The sequence below is a fragment of the Oreochromis aureus genome, linkage group 5, assembly GCF_013358895.1.
Source record: "Oreochromis aureus strain Israel breed Guangdong linkage group 5, ZZ_aureus, whole genome shotgun sequence".
NCBI classification, from domain to species: Eukaryota; Metazoa; Chordata; class Actinopteri; order Cichliformes; family Cichlidae; genus Oreochromis; species Oreochromis aureus.
This window is the reverse complement of record NC_052946.1, coordinates 22,075,803-22,090,960: the sequence shown is the minus strand read 5'-3', so window position 1 is coordinate 22,090,960 and position 15,158 is coordinate 22,075,803. Positions and strand designations below refer to the sequence as shown.

The following is a 15,158-nucleotide window of genomic DNA, read 5'->3' as shown; positions in this document are numbered from 1 at the left end:
TGACATCGGCATGTTGTAATAAAAACATCATAAAGTTGTAGTATAGCCTTTGTCCTTCAGGGGGATTTGCTCTCTGCGATTGTTATAGATCGTATATTGTTTAAAGTCTTTCTCTATGGTTTTGCTTTCTCTGTATTCTTATTTTTATAGTACAAATACTGTCAATGTTATAAATAATGTTATTTTTTGTAAGTTAATTTGAACAATTGAACCTTTTTCCCTTCTCCAGACAACCAGCGGACATAATTCATTCACTTAAGTTTAAAAAACAACAGCAAAGACAAAAAAAGGGCAACTTTGCATTGGATTATGAAAGGTGCTTTATTTCTGCAAACAATACTTAGATCTTCTGAATTTATTCATGGCACTGAAACTAGAATATGTACATCATTACAAAAACGATACATCATTTGTATAAAACAATATGTACATGTTTTTAGCTTATGGTTGTTTGTACAACAGTAAACACATGAAGCCAAAAGAGGAATATTCATGGAATGACTGCTGCCTTTTATCTGGTTCAGTTCAGATTGCTCCGCACATACTGAAGACAGAAATAACTTTTACAACCATCTGTGAATCAAAGAGGAAAAAAAACTACAATGTAGAACTTGGATAGGGTTTAGGATTGGAGCTACAGTAAAAAGGCCACTTGTCATAATTCAAATACCCAATTATTAGCACAGACGCATTGTGATTAAATGCTTCCTGGCTCCATTTAAAGCTCATAATGGCAGAGTCATCACAGTAACAGCATTTAGGACAAAGCCATATTCTTCATACATTTGGCAAAGTTAATGGTAATCAAGTAATGTTCAAAATGCAACTACAGAGCTGCCGTCTATGCAACAGAAAGAAAAAAAAAATCTCAATCACACTAAATAGCAACATTGATTTCTTTGAAAAAAAAAAAAAAAAAAAAAAAAAATCAAGGTCCAAAGTCCAGTGAAGACCTCAGATGGATAAAGTGCGCGGGGATGTTTGGAAATTCTAAATTTTGACAGGAAAAAACAGAAACTCTTATTTTATATGCATCAGCAGGATCACAGCTCTAAAAAAAAGAGCGAAGGAGTGGCTCTGCACATGGAATGAAAAAATAAGTGCATGCAACTGCAATGCATGCTTTGTGTTATGCACGTGGAATACATTCATCTTGGCTGATTACAAAAATAATAAATACAACGGCAACAACAAGAGTACAAAATACAATCAAACAATCCATCATCAATACAGTGCCTACAGACCTGGTCCACCAGAGAAGAAATAAAACTACGATGACACGTCTTTTAACCTGTCAGCCTAATTCTAAGCAGTAAAACTCAGTGCACAGTTACAAAATGCGAATAAATAGCACACAAGTAAAAACAAAATGTCCATCGCATGTTACCGTTCTGTCGCTAAGTCGACACGACGAACGGTTTACGAGTCAAACCTGACAGGCATCCACATGTTCAACAAACTCTTCATTTAGATTCACCGACCAAACGCAACAGATAAAAACCGCTTGCCGACAGCGTTTCCACCTAAACTGAGGCATGATCGGGAGACGAGCAACTCTCGTTCACCACAAGAAAAGACAAACTTGCACATAAACACGAGCCATTTTTCCTAGGACGGCGAGACTGCGTGTCTGCTCCATTTTTAACGAATAACTAATTGAGTACAAGACAGTTCAGAGCCCCAGAAAGTTAGTTACTTGATACTGGTCAGTTTTTTGTTATACTCTCAATACATAGAGAAAAATTAACAGCCCTATTGACATGAATGCAGCAAAAGCAGCTACAGTTAAATTTGGCCATCCTTATTAGAGTCATCTTGTCTTCCTTTGCCCTTTTGTAAATCTTACGTCATTCCTGAGCTCTCTTTCCTACCTGCACCCCCCACCCCTACACATTATAAACTTGAGCAGATGAAGTTGTCGTGATGGTTGCACTGTTCAGTGTTGACGAAGCAGAGGGTCGCTCTCTTCGGACATATCTGGGTTTCCTCACTGGAAAAGAGAGCAAATGAAGGGTCATAAAATCATCTGTGAGAGGAACAGGAGGACACATTCACTGTAATCACAGTTAGCATGTTTGAGCTCATTTTGTGTGTTTTTTTTTGTTTTTTTTTTATTGTTTTGTTTTGTTTTTTTTAAATAGAAAAATTTGCCATCCATCCTCATGAATAATACCAAATACTGCTGCTTCACATAACACTTCCTGGTCAAAGATTACAGTTTACAAAAGAGAGTGTGGCCATCTCACCTGACGAGGAGGGGATCATCACAGCCTAGAAGGAAAAGAGCAAAGGTTAAAGAGTTAACGCACAAAGACTTCGTTGAAAACAGATTTGCAGTTTCTACACTCTGAATGGCAAAATCCACTTACTGTCTCACTTGGTTGAAATATGAAGGCTGAAAAAGACCAAAAACACAATGTTGCATTTGGGAGGGGAAAAAAAAGTTACAAAATCAAAGCCAGCACCAAAAGCGCGTCACTGTGAGTCACTGTGCAGTGCTCCTCACCCTTGTTGCGGCGATAGAAGATACTTGGAAGTCGGTTGGAGCGTTTGAGGTAGAAAAAGGAGGCGACAGAGAGTATCAGGAAGAGGCTGATCAACAGCGTTCCCAGAAGTAGAGAGGCTGCCACACCAGGGCCACCTGCACAAAAACACAGTACAAAAACAGAAAATGAACTGACAGACATTTACTGCATCCAACATTCCCGTCTCTTCTAACCATGCAAGGAATATTACACCGCACGAAATCAGTCTGCACGTCTTACCAATTTTAGGAACAACTGTCGTTACAGTTGTATGATTTTTACGCTCCAGTGTGTAGTCTAGAAAGCACAGAAAAAGGCAAGTTAACACAAACGACCCAAACATGCGCGACACAATCCAACACGCAGTGAGCCGAGAGTCCTTACTGTAGGTGCAGACTGTTATGTTTTCTAAATCGACAGCTGCTGAGTCGCACAATATGCAGACGGTGTTGGTGTTCTCGAGGACGCGCAGGAAACATCCTGTGAAATTCAAGAGAATGACATCTGTATTACATAGTGTGAATTTTTACACACTTTGATTTGAGTATTTATAGTGCTGTAGCAACAAACTACAAGTCTTTCCCCATTTTGATACACTAAATTAACTGCAGTTTCTATAATCTGATGAGGCAACAGGGCATGGGTCCTGCATAATCTCACTGTCCACAAATTGAAACTTGGAAAAAAAAAAACTTGTAAACTGAAAAACAGATTTCACAGATAATAGAGTAAGGAGATTTTTTTAAAACTGCTCTCATGCTCCATCACTCACCACTCACATCCTGTTCCACTTCTTAGCAGATGCTTTGGATTTATTAGCGTCACGCAGATATCTTTAAGCAGCTGCTAAATGCAAGCCCATTCTGTTTCCATTCATGTATCAAAAAGGCAGAATTGTTTTTAACTTATCTTTGAATCCCAACTGTACAGAATAAATCATCTATATCAGTGATGTCAAACTCATTTAATATCAAAGGCCACGTACAGCCGACATTGATCTTAAGTAAACACGATGTTTAACTTCACATTTAATCCCTGAGATCTTAAAATGCGTAGTTAAACACAAGTACGATGCACAGCAAGCCTTTTTCCAAACTTAAGAAATGAATTATTCTGAGTCATTATGGGGAATAATTTAGGTCAACTAGACTAAAGACACCATACGCACAAATCTCTAAAATACTTAACAATCAGAGGCTCTGCACTATTCTCAGTGTTTTAACTCTGCCTAATCGTATACTGATAACAACAATGATGTCAAACAGGTCAAATCTCAGTGGTAGCCAACGTAATAAGGCCGATATGTTCGTCAGTGATAAGACATTAAAAACATCCACACTACCTGGTTCACAGTGGGTGTCATTTGAGCATGAACTGTTAGCTCTTTGCTTATCACCACAACATTCAAGTGAGTTCTGATGTAGGGCCTGTAAGCAGAGAAGCATGCATAGTTTAAGAGATCGACATCAGCTGAACAAAGCATGAGCTGGTCTTTTGGCTTAGGTAATGTTCATTTCCTACCTTAGTTACAGGCGTCTCGGGTCTGATAAGAATCACGGTGGCAGCAAAGACCAGAAGGAATGGCAGAGCCATATTTGAACCCTTGGAGAAAAACAAAAACAAAAAGCAGACACAACTTTTAATACATTTCATGAATAGGATGTGTATAAAGCCTACATACTGACTACAATTTCCTCTTAGAAAACCAGTAAGTAATGAGAGCTGGCTTCAGATTTTCTCAGCTTAAATCATATATATTTTTGATTGATTCAACCCTAATGCAAATTATAGACTTTATTTGAGCCTACTGTTTGTCACTATTGCCTCTCATTTAAGTGTGTGTCTTCTCTCTGTACTTTTCTGCAGGTATCCCAGGAGAAACATGTTTCTTATCTGCAGTTAAGGGCCCGTCTAACCTGCCAAGTGTTTGTTGTTACACTATTTCCTGCTTTCACCTTCCCCTCTTCCCCAACCGGTCGAGGCAGATGGCTGCCCTCCCATAGTCAGGTTCTGCAGATGTTTTTTTCCTGTTACAGGAATTTTTCCCTCCCTATTGTCACTAAAGATTTACCAAGAATTTGAAAAAAAAAAAAAAATCACATTTCATTGCTCCTTAACAACACCTGTTGTCGCTGATTTTCAGTCCAGTTATTTAATAATTTGGAATACCCCGGTTGTCCTTTCTTAAAGATTACACTGAGACCATTTCTGATGAGTGTTCAGTGAACAGTAGATGGATCAGCTGGGCCAGATGATCTTTCAGATCCTGTGCCAGTTAGTTACATTCACATACTATTAATCTGTTTGGATTACTTAAACAAACTTGTCCTGTTTCCTAATTTTTTGTTTTTAAGGACACGCTGCACACTATGCCAACACATGTTAAGTTTTCAGTTAATAACACTTTACAAATCATTTTCTTGTCGCTAAGATACTTTTTTTTCTGTATGTCAAACTGTGCCAACTTTTTCTTTCTTTTTTTCAGATTCGGGTAAATAAATGGGAACGAATTATGTGGTTTTGTGACAAGCTACTAGTAACGAAATGCCTAAAGACAGAAAAACTGGTTAGTTGCTAAGCTGTCTGTTATGGGTAGACACAACACTGCTTCATCCTTTGAATTAGACAAGTCTTTTATGCTTGAATGATTGATGATGGTCAGTGTTAAGTGGCTTAACAAATGTTTTTTTTTTTTTTTTTAATGGTCAGGTACAAGGACTGGACTGAAAAGGCATGAAAAAGCATCCAATGTCCAAAGAATAGCTTTAAAGGATCTTCAGAAAACAAAATATAAAGATATGAAGGATGGCTCAAGGCACAGTACTGTAGCTAAATATGTTTGTCTTTAACTACTTTAACTTAGTTAATATAAAAATACCTTTGTCTGATACAACAGTGGAAGATGCAGTATATGCTTGATACTAAACTACAATTTAGTTACCATTAAACAGTTTGAACATTCATCACAACACAAGTATATGCATAGCCCTTTTTTGTTGTTAATAAAGTAGTTTTCACTATTTCCCCCCACAACTTTTTATGGTGGAAAAACTACACTTTTACATCTAACGCTGCAGTACAATACAATTATTTGAGGAGCAGAGCAGCAAAGCTAAATTATCAGAAAACTGCACGCAACGAGCTAACGTCAGTGGAGCTACACAGCGGTTCAGCTACAGTAGCTAGCACCTGTCACCGAGATGAAGGCTTAACTTGATTGTTGTAGCAGTTAAAATAACGCCCAAATATCCATGCCAGAGTTGAAGATCTAAACCTTTTTCACATGATCGGATATATTTACAATCTAACAACATCAGTAGCCGCTGAATGTGGAGACAGAAAAAGTTAACTTACCAGCCAAGCACCAGGCTTTGGCCTGACCAAACTCCTAGGCGCGGTTTAGTAACCGGCTGGTCTCGTCCGCCGCGGAGGTGTTACCACACAGATAGTAACAGCTTTTGTCAAACTGCTCATCCACACACCTCTGGTGTTGACCCACAAACAGATAATCCTACAACGAGTGGCTCACAGCTACCGGATTTACATTTAGCATGTAAACTTCCGGAAACGCTTTTCAAAATAAGAGTCATAAGAACGGCGACACTCCTGTGAGAAAGAAAAGAAGAATAACAAGCAGAACATTTTTTTAATTTCTCTTCTCATTCTCCAATTCGTCCTCTTCCTAGTACCAGTAACAATGATAATATTAATAATGGATCCGTACACACAACGCTCTTGAATTTGTGAGGGTTTGGAAATTATAAATTGCAGTTTTGAACACTCAAATATTTTCACAGGATTTGCAGAGTAACTGAAATTTTTTAAACAAAGTACAAAACAATATTGTGTTAGTAATAATTCATATAATAATAATGGACCACTTTACAGTCCTGTTTAGCTTGTTGTATTGCTTTTATCTTTAATCTAATTTCTGCAGATAATGAAAATAAATGCTGATAGAGCCATGGGTGGGTGAGCAAGGCATGTCAATAAATACTTTGATTGATAAAGAATCTCTGTATGATAAGAAAAGCCTCCTCAAGGACCGGTGTCCCTGCTGCAACATAGCTGAATAACATTAGTAGGTCATTAGCAAGACTATAGAACTTTACTGTATGCTGAGGTGGCAACCCCTAACCCTACTCAAGTAAATTTACATAAATGTAAGCAAATGTGTTTGGAAAATGTGCTTCTAAAAGTACTTTTTATTGCACCATGTTCATTCACTCATGAGCTGCTGTAACATAAATCAAATGGCTGAAGTGCCACCTCAGCTTGCAATCAAGTTATATAGGCTTACTAATAATGACCTACTAATTTTATTCAGGTGTGTTGCAGTAGGACACATTCCGACGGCCACTGAACGCAGCGCAGCCTCTGCAGATGGCGGGAGTTTTAATTACGTTTCACACAGTTTTCTCCAGCTAGCTATCAATAATCACATCTGTAAGAACTGTGAGGTAATTTAAATAATATATTTCAGTGGTGAATTACTGATATAACGTCTATACACACTAACGTTAACAAGATTACTTTTTACTGAAGGCCTTTATTGATTTTCTAGCTGTGAACAACTTGCTAATATCTACCTGTCAGCTACTGTACTGCTAATATGACAGTTAGATGAGACTGTGGCTAACTTATTATCTTTACAAACAGATAACCAAAGAGCAATGAATCATATAAGAAATATAAAGGAAATGCTAAATATCCCAACTGGAAGCAGGTAATTAAAATGTGCCACTACATGATTTTTTTTTTACTAGTTTATCTATGTTGTTATTGACATATAACATTGCTATTTTCCGTTTTAAAGCTAAAAAAAATTTGAAGTTTTTCATGTAAACACATAGGACAATTAAAAAAAATAGGTTACTAAGTGGTTTTGCTACACAATTTGAATGTGTTTGTGTTTTCTTCTCTATTGTTACACTTCATGGGGATGAAAATGCAAACAGAAATGCATCTACCAGTGGTTTCTCCAGTTTGTCAGACTCTCAGATCTTCTTTGAGTCTCAGTTTTGGCAGGAAAATTCTCAGAGTGCATCTCAGGATATGAGTTTGTCCTCCAGAACTTCCCAGCAAAGTTCACAAGAGGTAGGATTTCCCATGTTCACCTTGCAGATGGTTCTTGGTTACGAAATGCAAAGCCAAGCATTAGAAATGGGAATAACCAAACGCCCCACGATATGATATTATTACAATACTTCAATGAGGATATGATAATACTGCAAATTTTAACATTGGAGTACTGCAATAACTTACTTTGCAATTTGTCACCTTTTTTTGAACGCAAATTATTCCTCACAGTTAAACTTTGTAAATGTCTATTTTATCCAATACAAGAGAAATGATCTCACTTTGAATATTTTTTTGTTGTGGTTATTTGCGCTCACCAGACTTTCTGTTAGACTACAGTCAGCTGGCAGCCAGTTGAGTCAAGTCCCCTCGAATTGTGCTCATCGACAAAGACTCATTTACACTGATGGCAACATGTTGGCAATCTGTTAGATCTCACCTTATGTTATTTCAGGAGATGTGTGCTCTTGTTCATAGTATTCCAAGAATATTTAAATTTATTTAATAAAATATCAGTATTTGGTGTCTCTAGCAAAATCGCAATACAATGCTGTATTGATTTTTCCCTCCACCCTGTTACCTTCACAAAAGGGCTAATAACGAGGCAAATATTATAGTAATGGTTTACATTTTCTCACTCCTGGTGTTAGATGTGTATATTATACAGTCTTGAAACTACATACTCAACCAAATCTATAACTTTGGCTCCCACTTGTACTAACATTTACAGATCTTTGACTGTAGCCCTTCTTTACACAGTTCCTCCATGAAACCACTGCATGCTTTACTGTCTTTGTTTCATAACACTTATTACTGTTAACCCAATTCCCCAGTCAGATCACCTGTTTTCACTCAGCTAATTATTCTCTTTTTATAGACCTGCAGCTTTCCTCTTTTCATTTGCAATACTGTGTTAATTTCTAGCATGCTCTTATTCAGTTTTAACTCTTGTCTGTAATCTGGATTTTTCCAAAGCCGATTTGCTGTGTTTGTTTTTACCTACCTATTCTTCGAATTTTTTTTACCTGTGAATTGTTAAAGCTTAGCCCTTTTTTACATTAATGTAAAATATTTAAATGACAAAGACAATACGGCAAAGAAATGAGTAGGTGTTTGTTGTATGAAAAATAAGCATTTCTGAATTTCCAATGCCATAAAAGCGGTTTATGTGTGTGAAAAAAACAAGTGGGATCATAAGCGCACACATACAAACATATTAAATAATTCTTGCTTTCCTCACATTTGTATTTTGTCTCTGTTTAGGGGAGTGACCCAAAGTTTTCAAGCAGTTATCACACTAAGCCTCTCCTCCTTGGAGACTTGAAGGATAAAACCAGAACTCCAGGAATACTGGATAAATTTGAAGAAGACAAGAAAAAGGCAAAAGAAAAAAAGGACAGGTGCGTCTTTTGGTCATTTCAAATATGCAACTCTAAATCCCTATGTAACCTTTTTCCCCGCTCTTTGTTTTAACAGTGATCACTTAGCCAAAGAATGCCAGCATATCAGAGAAACACTTAGCAATGTAAGTGATAATGTAAACTGATTCTAGTTATTCAATTTCAGATTACCTTCTCTTTAAAATGTTTTTAATTTGAAAACAAAAAATTCAAAACAACTTCTCTTTTCAGATTCAACAGCTGGTGGCTGGCACTGAGAGAAACGCAGCTGTGTGCCAAATAGTTTCTGAAAAAATTGACAATTTCACATCAACATGTAAGTTTCCTTGTTGATTCGTGTGTTTTTATAAAACATGGTTAAGTTGATGCATTGAAAAGGAAATCTTAACACCAGCAGATGGTGCTGCCTGCCAAGCAGCAATCCACTTCTAACGCCGTTGTCATTTTTATTCTGTGTTTAATGTTTTAATTTGTTCATCCCAGTGCAAAATAATTTGGACAATCTTCAGGGTCACATCTCCCAGCAGTTTAAGACTTTGGTAAATAATATGGACTCCCAACAGGATGTGATGACACAACTTAAGGAAACAGTGCAAAAGGTGAAGATGTTGCCTATTGTGCTCTTTATTTTGAGATGAGATTTAATTGGCAATGTTTCTGATGAGTGAGGAGTATAACTGTTCATTTATACCCTGTAGAATGGAGACACTCTAGCAGAGCTTGACTCACATCTGCAAAATTTAAAAAGTAGTCTGGAGGGTCTGAAAGAGGAACAGGGAAGACAAGGACACATGCTCGAAGAGGCCCTGAAGCTGCTCAGCGCCTTAGTCTCAGAGCACTTGTCCAAACCCCGTTCTGAGGGAGTGATGGATAACGCCATGCAGACGTCACCAGCACCAGAGGAGTCAGTATCCAGCATCCTGCACAACAGCAAGCTTGAGGGCACACAGGTTACATGTGCATCATACAACCCTGAACAACATCAGGTTGAAGTTCCCCGTCACAATCGCAGCAACCTCGCTGGAAAGCAGAAATTCAGTCTGAGACAAAAAAGGCCCAAAAAGAGACCCCTGGTTTTGTCACAGAGGAGTAAGGGTGCAGTCTCGGATGAAAACCGTCAACCTCTCGTGAAGAAACAGCAGAAACCTGAGAGCTGTGACATGAGCACAGTGAGCAGCAAGGACAGTGTCAGTCCAGGCAGTCTGATGCCACTTAACGAGAGGAGAGCCAGTGAAACTGAAGGTTGTTTCATCACGCCTCTGAGCTTCTGGTCTCAGGACAGCGGCAGCTCTGTGTGCCTCACAGAAATAGACTCCATCTTAGAGAAGCTGTCAGCAGAGCAGGGCTCCACTGTACAACCAGGAAGCTTGTGGCAGCTGTTTGATTCTGAATTAGACTTTTAAAGAATAATTAAAGGTGCCAGAATGTGTTCTTTATTTATTTTCAGAGCATAGAGGAGAAAAGACTAAAAGTGTATCTATATTTATTATTTGTATTTATTAGTTCTGACCTGTGTTCTCTTGGAAATTTGTTCCTTTTTGTCTTTGTGAAAGAGCTGTAAAAAAAAAACAAAAACTGAGCACTGTGTTGTACACAAAAATTAAATTAAAATTGTTGATCTTATCATTTCTTTTTTTTATTATATATATAAAAACCAGAACCAGAGCAGGAAGCAGCCAGGAAGCCCCATTACACAGCACACAGGTGGAAAGTGCATCAGAGACCCCCAGTCTGAGAAAGAGATTCTTGACATTTCATAAACTGGCACAAACATCTGTAAGATTGTGTTTTAGCATGGTTTTCTTTCTTTTCAATTTTATGCATTTAATAATCATTTTTTAGAGCAAGAATCATCCAAGTTTCTAAATAAAGAAGAAATATTGACCTCGTCTGTCCAGACACACAAATGACCAAGTTTATTGCAGCTTTATACAGTGCATCTTTAAACATGTTAAACTTGCACTGGGCTGTTAGAACACAGGGGTGGTGGTTACTAAATAATCACTCCTCTGTACACCTACATTTATTTTAGCCATTAGAATTAATATATGCAATTTATGGTGAACTGTTCAATTTTTCCTTACTTGCCATTTACACCGCACACAAAAGAACATGTTCAATAAATATGAATGTGCTTACTTTCAAAAACAATAACTTTTTTAAGTGGCTTCAAACTTCAGCATGGTTGTCTTGAATCTTTTTCCTGTCAAAAACAGGCCAAGTGCCAGAATTTTGCTATATATTTTTTTTTTTTTATCAAAGCGTGAAGTCCACTATTATAATCATTATAACCCTCAAAGAAAATCCTTTCCTGGAGCTGCTAATAACACTCCAGATATACTACACAGCTGCAGGTTTGGGATAATCCGCTTTGCAGCTGTTACACAACATATTAAGAAGCAACAAATATATTGTATTTACAAATTGCTTTCCTACTTCCCGGTGTGCAACCAAGCAATTAACCATAGACATCTCTTTCATGCAGAGTACTAAGAGCTTTCTTGCTTGAAAAAAGTCATTGCCATAAGCTGTGCAATAAGTGCATCAATGATTAATTTCCTTCACTAATTCTCCTTCGCAGACTTTGATCTGACTGAGAGCGCTGTCACAGCTTTACTAAGTCTGCAGGTGGGGATACGAGTCCCCTTGGGTTGAGATTTGCCACTAAGCAGACGTCATAGTTGTCATGCATTAAAGCACGCCGAGCCACCGCAGTCCACCGGTTCTCCCACGGGTCTAGCTCCAGAATGTCCTTTGTTATGTCATCATGGCGATCTAAGGATAGTTAATACACAGAGTGGAAATACAGTCACAGGGGGAAAAAAAAAATATATATATTTATGCATATTTGATATGGATACTTTTTCATTACCTGCTCCTTTGTAATATCCACAAACATAAATCTTTCCTCCCACGACACCAGCATTGGGGGCGTTGGTACGCAGTGAAAGCTGGGAACACGGCAGAGGAGGTCCATCCCTCCAATAATCTCCATCTGGGTTGTAAATCTCCACAGCATTGAGACAGTGACGGGATTGTCCACGGTCCACACCCTCACAGCCAATACCACCTGAAAGAGAAGTCGGCAACATTCCCAAAGACAAAAATCAGTGCAGTTCAAAGAGGACAGCCATCATAATGGCACTAATAAAATTCCTTCAAATATATTGGCAGCTTAACTGAATAATTCATCTTACCCATCACATAAATTTCCCCATTGAGTACCACAGCACTGCAGCGGTACTTTGAGTATTTCATGGGACAAAGCTCTGTCCATTTGTTTGTGTTTGGATCATATTCCAAGAGGCGGTTACTAAGACAGTCGGGCTCCTCATCCATCCGGTATGACTGGAAGGTTGAAGGGGAGCAATGATATGACAAAGCAGAGCAGGTGCAGTCAGAGAAGGGTCACATAGGGACACAGTAAGAGCTCTCGTTAAATGTGTAAATGAAGTATCTTTAGTTTATAAGACTTAAAGTGAATGTATTTAAATAGCTAAAAAAGGGATTTCTTTTATTTTGGCTCACCTGTGGGGTTCGACCACCCACCACATAAAGGCGATCTTTCATTCTGACCACGCTGTGACAGGCCAAAGGCATAGGAAGGGGTGCTGCACTCCGCCAGGGTCCACCCTGCAGAGACCATCGTTCCACACAGTTTGTGATGAGAAACTGGTTCTTCAGCTTCATCTGGCCACCCAGCAGGTATAGAGTGTCTCCCAGTGACGCCAGAGCATATGAATCACGGTACTCTGCTGATGTCAGGTGCTCCCAGCTTCCCTGGGCCTCCACTTTGTACCTGGAAATCAAATCTGGCAACATTTAGTATCTTCTGTATGTGGGGTAACCAAAGGCAAAGCAGTCAAGTGTTGTCAGATATCTTTTCTTACCTGCAGATTTCAACACTGATGTCTTTCTGTCGGGCCATTCTGCGAGCACTTGCCTCTCCTGCTACAATGATGTCATTTCTTTCAGTCACAACCCCAGCACACACATACCCCAGAGCCTCTCCGTAGCGAGGTGAGGTGATGTAATAAATTCGCCCTGTGGACGGGGCAAAGCAAAAGCTGCGCTCGGCATAGCTGCCATACCTTGACCTGATACCGCCACTGTCATTGCCAATGCAGAGCAGCAGATCGGTGGTCTCCATGCCATAGCGCAGCTTTAGTTTGCGTGGTGCAGCCGCGGGATGCAAAGCTGTGGCCTCCAGTCCTTCGTTCATAATCTCCAGACACTCAGCATCAGCCAGCAGGGCTGTGTTTCTCTTTATTGCTTCTCTTAAGTAGTCGGAGTTTATCAGTGGCAGACGGACCTTCCGCAGGAGCTCTGGGAGATGTCGAACACGTACCTCTCCATCCACCAGGGTGCTGTGTTTGACCCACCGAAGGACCACATCCAGAATGGTTTCTTCCCGAGACACATTCAGATCGTCAGATGACAGAAGCTTTCCAAGCTGATGGGCCTCCAACTCCAAGACCTCCTCATTCTGGCACACTTGGACAAAGTGCTGCCTCAGGAAGCGCTGAGCTTGGTCAGCCAGTTCCTCTGCACCGAGATCACGGGCAAAGTAATATACACCGAGGCAATTGGAAGCATCCATGTTCTCCATCATGTGCAGCTGACAGCGAGTGAAGACATCATCCATCTGCAGAAGAAAAGCTGCTATGGAGATGCCTTGCACGTTGCCATTAGTGAGAGGAAGAGCTGAGCAGTACATGTAGTTCAAGAGGAGGGCCAGGCTGTCTGCAGGAGTGTCACGCAGGAATATCTCTCTGTTGTTGCACTCACGCAGGCCACAGGTGAACATAACACGGAAGTATGGGCTGAAGGCGGATAGGACAACTCTGTGACAGGGAAAGCTGACGCCCTCAGCAACCAGCACCACATCTGTCAGATGCTCAGCCTCCCTCATCTTCCTCAGCTGGTCGAGCAGCAGCAGCCCATGTTTGGTAGTAAGATCCATTTTGCTTCAAAACGTCGGTGAAAATGTTATTTACAAACTTAAACAGGAGGTTTTATACACCCTGAACAACTAATGAGGTTTTCTCTGAAAAACAGAAGAAAATTAAAGGTTGTCACTCCCGATGTTTCACTGGTGCACGATAGAGTGAAATTTGGTTAAAAAAAAGTTTGATCAAATCAAGCTTATGTGGATAAAAAGGAAGTAATGTTTCAGTTAAGATCAGTACAGTCTAAAAGAGACTTTAAGCAGTGCCTTATATTTTCACCACCATCATGACATGATGACATGACATTTTCAGATTAGCCTTTGTGTACAATATATAGATCAACATATAGAAGTGTAGAAGCAGAGTAACATGCACACTGTAACAGATCACTATGACAGCAGACACATAGTGCAGCATTTATTCCCTTTAAAAAAAAACAAGTCTTACCAAATGCATCAGCTCCTCTTGGCGCACTAAAAAGACCGTCTCCGGTCTAAAAAGACCAGTGCATATCTGTTTTTAAACAGGCTACATGTGTTGTTGATGTTGCCGAATGTCACAGTCGGTGGGGTTAGAGAGGCCTGAGCAAATGCGTGGCAAAGATATGTACCCCCTCCTCTGCTGCTGCCCTCTGAGCTGGTAACCCAAAAATAGATAGTGTTGTGGCAGACAACAAGTGGGTCAGAAGGTTTTGAGTGATCCTTGAAGAGAAGGTTTTAAAGCAGTCACAACAACAACTGTTATTATATTTTATGTTGTCATTCATAATTTCACTCATCAGAATTAAATTGCCCACCATTTGGGGTAATTCTTTCCAGGTTGTTTGCCCTGGTTACATGCATGCTGCTCTGAAATGTATGAGATGTTGCTCTGAGTTTGGATTCAGATTTCATGACCGTGTTCTCTTAAAGACCCAGTGTATACTGTGTGTGCACAAGCTTCAGAAATTAGACTTTCTGATAAAAAAAAAAAAAGAAGACATAAAGCTTTAAAAGAACCCACATTTGATTTTGTCACTTTGTTCTGAGGAAGACTTCATTAAATAGTTACCAGGGTACGCTGGGTTTAAAATGACTGTTCATGGTTCATTAGCTTCAGTTTTGTTGCTGAATGGAAAAAATAAAACAACGTGAATGGAAACACATGATCACTGAGTTAACCTTTTTCTGCTTTCAGCACACAATTACATCTTTTGCTTCAGCAGG

General features: G+C 39.3%; 3 protein-coding genes across 3 annotated transcripts; 1 reads left to right on the top strand and 2 right to left on the bottom strand.

The window, feature by feature from the left end:
- Positions 1-302: 302 nt before the first annotated feature.
- Positions 303-6,083, bottom strand: c5h1orf159 (chromosome 5 C1orf159 homolog). Its single transcript, XM_031731431.2, has 9 exons — positions 5,880-6,083; positions 4,047-4,127; positions 3,868-3,952; positions 2,910-3,005; positions 2,766-2,822; positions 2,507-2,641; positions 2,370-2,395; positions 2,247-2,271; positions 303-1,990 (listed from the first exon to the last, which is right to left on the bottom strand). Exons 2-9 carry the CDS (start codon positions 4,116-4,118, stop codon positions 1,887-1,889), a joined length of 600 nt encoding a protein of 199 aa, XP_031587291.1. The 5' UTR covers positions 4,119-4,127; positions 5,880-6,083; the 3' UTR covers positions 303-1,886.
- A 785-nt stretch (positions 6,084-6,868) lies between these two features.
- iho1 (interactor of HORMAD1 1) lies at positions 6,869-10,595 on the top strand. The gene is made up of 8 exons (XM_031731468.2): positions 6,869-6,985; positions 7,185-7,251; positions 7,484-7,622; positions 8,868-9,004; positions 9,081-9,129; positions 9,236-9,320; positions 9,488-9,603; positions 9,703-10,595. Exons 2-8 carry the CDS (start codon positions 7,199-7,201, stop codon positions 10,405-10,407), a joined length of 1,284 nt encoding a protein of 427 aa, XP_031587328.1. The 5' UTR covers positions 6,869-6,985; positions 7,185-7,198; the 3' UTR covers positions 10,408-10,595.
- A 2-nt stretch (positions 10,596-10,597) lies between these two features.
- Positions 10,598-14,529, bottom strand: kbtbd12 (kelch repeat and BTB (POZ) domain containing 12). The gene is made up of 6 exons (XM_031731465.2): positions 14,401-14,529; positions 12,895-14,051; positions 12,533-12,803; positions 12,202-12,352; positions 11,877-12,074; positions 10,598-11,779 (listed from the first exon to the last, which is right to left on the bottom strand). The coding sequence occupies exons 2-6, from the start codon at positions 13,965-13,967 to the stop codon at positions 11,610-11,612; spliced, it is 1,863 nt and encodes a 620-aa protein (XP_031587325.1). The 5' UTR covers positions 13,968-14,051; positions 14,401-14,529; the 3' UTR covers positions 10,598-11,609.
- Positions 14,530-15,158: the final 629 nt, after the last annotated feature.

Excerpts from the sequence above, each read along its gene's own strand:
- c5h1orf159 (XM_031731431.2), bottom strand. The coding sequence starts at position 4,118 with ATGGCTCTGCCATTCCTTCTGGTCTTTGCTGCCACCGTGATTCTTATC. Across the intron at positions 2,396-2,506 it reads CTTCTATCGCCGCAACAAGG|CCTTCATATTTCAACCAAGT; the intron begins GTGAGGAGCACT and ends GGTCTTTTTCAG. Across the intron at positions 2,272-2,369 it reads TATTTCAACCAAGTGAGACA|GCTGTGATGATCCCCTCCTC; the intron begins GTAAGTGGATTT and ends TTTTCCTTCTAG.
- iho1 (XM_031731468.2), top strand. The coding sequence starts at position 7,199 with ATGAATCATATAAGAAATATAAAGGAAATGCTAAATATCCCAACTGGA. Across the intron at positions 9,130-9,235 it reads TCAGAGAAACACTTAGCAAT|ATTCAACAGCTGGTGGCTGG; the intron begins GTAAGTGATAAT and ends TTCTCTTTTCAG. Across the intron at positions 9,321-9,487 it reads TGACAATTTCACATCAACAT|TGCAAAATAATTTGGACAAT; the intron begins GTAAGTTTCCTT and ends TGTTCATCCCAG.
- kbtbd12 (XM_031731465.2), bottom strand. The coding sequence starts at position 13,967 with ATGGATCTTACTACCAAACATGGGCTGCTGCTGCTCGACCAGCTGAGG. Across the intron at positions 12,353-12,532 it reads TGGGTGGTCGAACCCCACAG|TCATACCGGATGGATGAGGA; the intron begins GTGAGCCAAAAT and ends TCAACCTTCCAG. Across the intron at positions 12,075-12,201 it reads TGGGGAAATTTATGTGATGG|GTGGTATTGGCTGTGAGGGT; the intron begins GTAAGATGAATT and ends CTTCTCTTTCAG.